Source organism: Nicotiana attenuata, unplaced genomic scaffold, assembly GCF_001879085.1.
Source record: "Nicotiana attenuata strain UT unplaced genomic scaffold, NIATTr2, whole genome shotgun sequence".
Taxonomy (NCBI): Eukaryota; Viridiplantae; Streptophyta; class Magnoliopsida; order Solanales; family Solanaceae; genus Nicotiana; species Nicotiana attenuata.
Window position 1 is genome coordinate 88,386 of NW_017672759.1, and position 7,631 is coordinate 96,016.

The following is a 7,631-nucleotide window of genomic DNA, read 5'->3' on the forward strand; positions in this document are numbered from 1 at the left end:
GTATGAACTTCCAGCATATTATGCTGGACCGATATATTATAGAACTCCAGTATATTATGCTGGAATATTTTTCAGATTTTGAACAGTTTTTCGTTCAGATTTATCTTTACATAAAAAATTGCTAAATTTCGATTACTTTTGAAACTGTGACTATTTTTCTTGTAAATATGGCTATTTCTGAATTTCTACTTACGGACTCCGATTTCAAAAGCCCAAACAAAATCTATCTCCATCGATCCAAATTGAAATCCAAAAACCCTATTAAACCCTTCGTCAGCTATACTTCTTCCCTCATCTGCATCTCTCCGGCGAACTCCTCGCCGTCAAGTTTCTCCGGCGTAATCCGTTTGTAAGCTCCTTTTGTTCTTTCACGCTTGCTTTATGCCTATTTCCCTCGCTCTCCGAATTTTATATCTTTCATGAGACCGAAACCCGACTTTTCAACTGTGATTTTTAATGTTATAATAGGAATTATAAGTCGGCTGTAATTCTTTTGTGTCATATTACCCAAAAAAAGCGTGACTTCTGATTTTTCGTTATTATATGTGAATATTTCCTGTTAATCTGCAGACTGACTTGTTTCCTGTGTGACAATGGCTTTAACAAAAGTAAAAAACAGAAAAGGCCATAAAAGATAAATATTCATATAGTACGAATGAGATGGGCCTGAAAGAGCGGTATGACCCGGACTAGTTTGGGGTTAAGGAAAAATTGAATGGTAGAATGATAGACAGAGGCTGAAATTTTAACATAGATTCAATCCCATCCAGCATAGGTGGGTACTAGGTATAATTCACTCAGAGGCAGATCCAAGATTTGAGCTTTATGATTTGAAATACATATTCAGTACATTTCTTAACACATATATATGGTCTAAGCTAAAGCTATTGGTTTCGGCTGAACTCCTAGCTTGTATTGTACAACCGCCCTTGAGTTCACTCATCTGTTAGGTAGTTAGAGGATGATGTTCAATGATGCTATATCTGCCCACTTTTTTCGGGCCGAGGGTCTTTGCATATTTGTCTGTCCAACCCCCAAAACCTGTCTCATCCATGAATGACATTGACTGAAACACATTTGTAATTGAGTTAATATAAGTGTCTTAAATTCTCTAATAGATAACACTTGTATATCTTATTTTGCCCATTGCTTCTCCTAGAGTCAGAGATATAGTAGCTGATTATGGCGGATGAGGTGCCACAACCTCTGAATTATATACCGGAAGTGATTCTAAAGAAGAGGAAAAATAATGAAGAATGGGCAATTAGAAGGAAACTCCAGCTGGAACAGAAAGTCAGAAAGCTCAAATCTGATAGCTTTGTTATCAAGAAGCCCGAGCAGTTTATTCGAGAGTACAGAGATAAGGTATGTTATATCTGAATTTGTTGTTTAAATTGCATATATTGGTTAATTAATTGGAATCTGTGATTTTTCTTCTATTATGTTTAGAAGTTAATCAGTGTTGTCAAAGGCGCACTTAAAGCGCGCTTAAGCCCTAAAGTGAGGCTCAAAACATGTTGAGCGCTTCACCTCACTTTGTGGGTGCTTTAGTGTCGTATCAAGGATCTAAGGCATCCTTTTCCTCGCCAATGAGTGTAATCCTGAAAAAGGCGATATTAAACGATTGATATTTTATTTTATTGCAATATTTTTCAATTTCTTTGTCCATATATTTGTTATTCATGCTTATAATTATTAGTCTTGGACTACATTTATATATTCTTACTTTTTCTCCGATTGCGCCTTTTTTCATTAAAGCCAACGCTTTATTTGTGCTTTGCGCTTAAAGCCCCAGCGGACCTTAGAGCTTTTTTGCGCTTTTCGCCTTTGATAACGCTGAAGTTAATTTTGAACTTCTAGAAGTCCTATTCTGTTTCCAAGGGACAGTGCATTTATATCTTCAAGCAGCACTTTAATTACTGTTTTTAGAAAAGTTGGTAATGTCCTATCCTTGGTATCTTCTCCAACTTCTTTTGTCCCTTTTTCTTTTCCAATTGGCTTCAGCATTTGCTGTCTCTTTCAATGAGTATTTTTTAGGCATTTTGCTATAGTTTAATGGCACTGGTAAATTATCTGGATAATATGTAGGTATGATATTTATTTTTGGTTAACGTATCCTTAATTTGGTGTCCTTGGCAAAGACTAATATCGATTTACCTTTTTATTGGACTGCAACTCTTCAGCAAGTTAATCTGATTCATTGCCGTCAAAAACTTCTCTGTGACAGTCTAACTTTCTTTAGGCCTACAAAATCAACAGGACACAATAATATCTATGCTCCTAGAAAGGAAGAATAACGTTTTTGGTAAGCTGTAAAAGGACATATGTAAAACGAAGACCTTCTTGGAGTACAAACAGAGATGCAATAAGGAGAACAAAGCTGTCTTTTATGTGTTCAAATTTTGAGGAGCATGAGGGGAAACGATATTTTTGTGGGCTTGGCATACACTAGCAAAAAAGAGTACACTGTTGTTTATAGTGATACAAATTATCTGAAAAAAGGTGCTTATGATACTGTTCTAATATTTTGAAACACAACTGAATTGTATTTTTGAAAACTCTAAAAACGTCCAGTCTTAGTCTAGTCAAATTGACTCTTCCTAACAAATAGGACATTCAAATGACACCAACATTGTATTGTTTCATTTTGAGCCTAAGTTGCCTGCTTGCACCCCTCCCCCCTCCCAAAAAAAAAAAAAAACCCAAGTGTATAAGATCATCATTGTAGATTGCTTTCTGACTTACTAACTTTTAGTTGTTGTACATTGTACATTCAGGAGATGGACCTTGTCCAAATGAAACAAAGGGGAAAGAAAAGAATCAAGCGAGCCTTGATCACACCAGATTCCATGCTTCTATTTGTCATACGTGTTGGAGGGTAGGTTCCTAGTTTTGTTATCACAACTATACTCTTTTGGCGGGTGTGGCCTGCCTTTGGGTCCTAATATTTGTGATTCACCTCAGGAAAAGTGATATGCATCCAAAGACGAGGAAGCTTTTGTACTCTTTAAGGCTGCGAAAAATCTTCAGTGGCGTGTTTGTAAAGGCAAATGCAAGAATAATGGAAATTCTGCAAAAGGTGGAGCCTTATGTCACATATGGGTAGGTATAGTTATTTACATTCTTATTATTGCACTAGCATTCACTCAATTTGTCTCTCTACTGGATATCCTTGAATCACACAACTCTTATCAGTTAATACCAGATGTTATGCTTGCTCGGATGGTTGACATTTATATTTTCCTAATTTCACCTTCGTAACATTTACCACTTGATTATCTGCCTGCAGTGACCAAGTATGGAAAATTAGTAAGTCAAATATAGTTCCACAAAAATCTTCCTCTGTCTAGCTCCCGCTTCTACTCAAACTAGAGCAGCCAAAGAAACCTTGTTTGGTTTTTACTGACTAGTTATTCAGCTCTCATATAGCTGTTTACCCTATTTATCATTTTTCTATAGTGTTTTTCTCTATTAAAAGAGGTCAAAGTTCTATCTTCAGTTTCTCTCTCTTTGAGAGTCAAAGTTCTTCCTCCATCTAAAAGAGGATATCGGTTTTAATAGTCTGTTTGGCCAAGCTGGAAAAATCAGGTTATTTTGAGAAGTGTTTTTTTTTCAAAAGTACTTTTGGTGAGAAGTAGTTTGTGTTTGGCTAATTAATTTGAACAGCACTTCTAAACAGCAATTATCGTTTGGCCAAACTTTTAAAAAGTGCTTCCAACTGTATTTTTCTCAAAAGTGTTCTCAAAAAAATGTTTCTGGGAAGAAGTTACTTTTTTCTGCTTTCCCAAAACTGCTTCTGCTTCTCCTCAAAAGTACTTTTTTTTTTCTCAGGTATTCCTTGTTTGGTGAGGATATTCACCAAAAGTGCTTGTAACTATTTTTTTTACTTCAGGTATTCCTTGTTTGGTGAGGATATTCAACACCGAATATAAAGGAATTAGCAGGAAATACTAATCCATGTGCATAACCGCATTAACAATTGATGGCTTCTATCTTATCAAAACAACAATCAATGTGCTTCTTGATTCTTTTTGCTTTGAAGATACCCCAATCTGAAGAGCGTGAAGGATCTGATTTACAAGAAAGGTACTGGAAAAATTGACCAGCAAAGGGTGCCTTTAACTAGCAATGACATCGTGGAACAGGTGCCTTTGTTTCCTTTTCTTCTTCTCATAACTACCATAGCAGTTGATCTTGTCACTCTACGTTCTGTGGGCATCCCTGCATTGGTATCATGTGGTAACTCAACTACATATTTTGGCAGACACTAGGTCAGCATGGCATCATATGCTTAGAAGACGTCGTGAGCGAGATTGCTAATGTCGGTCCACACTTCAAGGAGGTCACTAGCTTTCTATGCCCCTTTGCTCTCACCAGGCCAGAGAAAGCTTTGCAGGGTAAGAAGAGACGATACAAAGATGGCGGCGATTCAGGAAATCGTGAGGATCACATCAATGAATTGATCTCTAAGATGAATTAGCATAGACAGGTCCTAGTTTCCAGATCAAATGTTGTTGGTGTTATCATTGCGATTTTGGTGTGGGTTATTGTAAGATGGAGCACCTAAATCACTGCCAACATGGCATAACAGCTGAAGAAATGAAATATTAGGTGATTCTTTTTCCTCCACCCATTCATTTATCTCATATAGTTTGTTGCTTATTTGTGCCTCGAAGCCACTAAAAAGAATGATCTGATCTTTTCATTACTGGACCACGTGTTTCTGCTGCTGAAGTGAAAACTCCAAAATTGTTTTCGACTGTATGAGCAAATGCAGCAAGCATAATAAACATTATCATGGAAGATAGGCTGAGAGTAACGCATTCAGAGCAACTCCTGATCGCACACCTGACAATAGCTACTAGCCAATTTTTCATATGCGAAAGCTTCGGTGGCGATGCACATCTTAGTCTTGAAGTAAAACAAAGATTTAACTATGTTAAAGACAGGTAACTATGTCAACCTTATTTATTCCTCAGAAAGTTCACACTACAAACTAACTTTCCCGTCAAAGCCTTGAGATGAGAACCATCAGATTTTTTCACTGGTTAAGGGAATATCAGGATATTTTACTTGTAAGAAGCCATGAGAGAGACCCCTCATGTTTCACTTTCCAAGTCTTTGAGCACAGTAAAAGGTCATAACAATTTTCAAAATTAAATTTAACTCCTGATAAACTGCCAAACCTAGTCAGAACATTACTTGCAACAAAAATGAACAGTAACAAACCTCTGACAATCTGCTGAAATGATGAAAAAACCTGCCATCATCAACATAAAACAGAAATAAACATGTTAAAGAGTTCTCCAAATCACCTTATGTTTTCCTTCTTTTTCTTTTTTAAAGTCTCAATCTCCTAGCCACTTGATCTTCTACTTCCCTTTTTATTTTTATTAAAAATTCTCCTATAATCCCACAAGTGGAGTCTGGGAAGGGTAGTGTGTACACAAGCCTCATAGTGGAGAATTTGTTTTCGATAGAGAGGCTATTTCCGATAGACCCTCGTCTTAAGAAACACAAACAGGAAGCAACCAACAATAACAACACAAGAAAAAACAAAGACACTATGCGTAATAACAAAGATCTAAAAGTAAGAAGTACAAGAATACTACTAACAAAACTGGTAAGAATGACACAATATGGGATAACAAAGACCTAGGAACACGAAAATGTAAGAATAGTACTAATCTTTCATCAAACATAAACCAGCAGCACCTGCACCGGAATTTGTATATCTTGCTTCAAACATCATAGAAAATAGGACCAGAGACTCATGGATTTAGAAGTCTAAAGTAATTATCCGACAACTAAATGCCAAACAGCAAGCCTGTTCTCAGGATGCAATATGCCAAATAATGCTATTAGTGTATACACACAAACCAAGCTAAAATTCAACAGCATCAAGTACAAGATGCTGACAGGTAAGAGCAAGACTGGCTAATAGCAAGGCACAAGGGCAATACATATAGTTTACCATGATTGGGGAAAGGTAAGAGATTCTCTAGATTGAATTTCTTCATCCATTCATTTTTCGTTTTAGTATTAGGGGAAATCTGAAAATGTGCCCTAAACAATTAACTAAACAGAACTATTTATCCAGGTTATACGCAATGCAACAAATATTTTCCTTCAGCCTTGTTTAGTCTAAGATTACCATGTACATCCCACATATGAAACAATTGCGCAGCAGTAATATACTAAATCCTGGGAAAAATGAATGACTTAACCATGCAAGAGACAGTAAAAGCTTTAATGGGAGCAGCAACTGAAACAACAGCCTCACAAATGTAATATCTCAGAAATAGAGTCACTTGAATTGAGCCAAAAGAAGGGTGATATCATAAATGAAGAGCAAACTTTCTCATTAAAAGTTTACAGAGTAGTGTGGCATCATAAGCACACACAAATACACTAAACATCTATCTTTTCTTTTTCTGTTTTTTTTTTCACATTTTTTTTTTCCATTTTTTCTTTCTTCATCAATGGACATTCTGTCCATTCTCAACAACACCTAGACCATACAAGACACCGGCATACTTTTCCATTGATCCACTAAAGAAGTTCTCTTTCAACTTCCTAAAAGTACAAGCTGTAAGCAAGCTATCCGAACCGGCCTGATGGCAAACACCAACTCTCTCAACCTCCAAAAGTTCAGCAAGCTTGTTCAATCCACCATGAAGACTATTACAGAACTTCATCAAATGCTTAATATCGAAAACCACAGGAAAATACATGTTGATTAAGTTAAAGAAACCTGTTTGAGTATCAGGCAAATCCTGACAAGTCAAGATTTTCAACAAGTAGCCAAAATCATAACCACTATGAAATGTAACCCAATACACATTATCATTTAGCACAATTCCTGAAGACATTAAAAGCTCACCAAATCGCTTCGCATCGATGCCCTTTTCGATATTCTTCTTGAAATCAATGCCACTTTGCCTCAACAACTCAATTGAGTCATTAGCATAAACATCCTCATTAGGATTAAAATCACAGAAATTAAACTGCCAAATGCAGTATTTATCGGTACCACACTTTGGTAAATTCCCATTTTCATCAGAGAATGTTAACCCCAACTGAATTAACTTCAACAAATCCACGTTATCCTTTAGGGTTTGGTAATGATAATCATTACTGTTCTTGAAATTTCCGACAGGTCGGAGAACAACACCTGGAAACTCCGTATCCATTGCGATGTACGGATACTCATCGACGATTTCTCGGATATAATCGAACTCTTGTTCCAGATTGTCACTCCATACTTCTCGAATGTGAATCGAATCGCTTTTGGGTAAAAGCGACATTTCCCAGAAAATTGAGTTACCTCAAAACAAAAAAAAAACCAGAAAAGGTCTAAATCCTCAAATCCAAAATCAGATCTGCAAAAAAATTGAAAAAGATACAAACTTTACCAACCAAAAGCTTTAAATCTAAGAGACAATAAAATTTCCATAAAAAATAAAACAATTGATGTCCAATCTTACCTTGTAATACATAAAGATTTGAACTTTGTAATAATATATGAAGGGAAATGATGTGAGGCGGTGTAAAGGGATAAGAATCAGAGATATTTTAATATTTTCTTTTGGAGGAATAAGGTTCTTCTAGAGGGAGAAAGAGAGAAGATG

At 36.2% G+C, this 7,631-nt stretch overlaps 2 protein-coding genes across 2 annotated transcripts; one reads left to right on the top strand and one right to left on the bottom strand.

Moving 5' to 3' along the window:
- The first annotated feature begins 216 nt into the window (after window positions 1-216).
- On the top strand, window positions 217-4,662 carry LOC109214402 (60S ribosomal protein L7-2-like). Its single transcript, XM_019378318.1, has 6 exons — window positions 217-349; window positions 1,160-1,365; window positions 2,778-2,878; window positions 2,965-3,102; window positions 4,043-4,145; window positions 4,265-4,662. The coding sequence occupies exons 2-6, from the start codon at window positions 1,183-1,185 to the stop codon at window positions 4,478-4,480; spliced, it is 741 nt and encodes a 246-aa protein (XP_019233863.1). The 5' UTR covers window positions 217-349; window positions 1,160-1,182; the 3' UTR covers window positions 4,481-4,662.
- A 1,654-nt stretch (window positions 4,663-6,316) lies between these two features.
- On the bottom strand, window positions 6,317-7,625 carry LOC109214403 (probable CCR4-associated factor 1 homolog 7). The gene is made up of 2 exons (XM_019378319.1): window positions 7,488-7,625; window positions 6,317-7,382 (listed from the first exon to the last, which is right to left on the bottom strand). Exon 2 carries the CDS (start codon window positions 7,305-7,307, stop codon window positions 6,480-6,482), a length of 828 nt encoding a protein of 275 aa, XP_019233864.1. The 5' UTR covers window positions 7,308-7,382; window positions 7,488-7,625; the 3' UTR covers window positions 6,317-6,479.
- Between the last annotated feature and the right edge of the window lie 6 nt (window positions 7,626-7,631).

Excerpts from the sequence above, each read along its gene's own strand:
- LOC109214402 (XM_019378318.1), top strand. The coding sequence starts at position 1,183 with ATGGCGGATGAGGTGCCACAACCTCTGAATTATATACCGGAAGTGATT. Across the intron at positions 2,879-2,964 it reads TTTGTCATACGTGTTGGAGG|GAAAAGTGATATGCATCCAA; the intron begins GTAGGTTCCTAG and ends GATTCACCTCAG. Across the intron at positions 4,146-4,264 it reads GCAATGACATCGTGGAACAG|ACACTAGGTCAGCATGGCAT; the intron begins GTGCCTTTGTTT and ends ATATTTTGGCAG.
- LOC109214403 (XM_019378319.1), bottom strand. The coding sequence starts at position 7,307 with ATGTCGCTTTTACCCAAAAGCGATTCGATTCACATTCGAGAAGTATGG.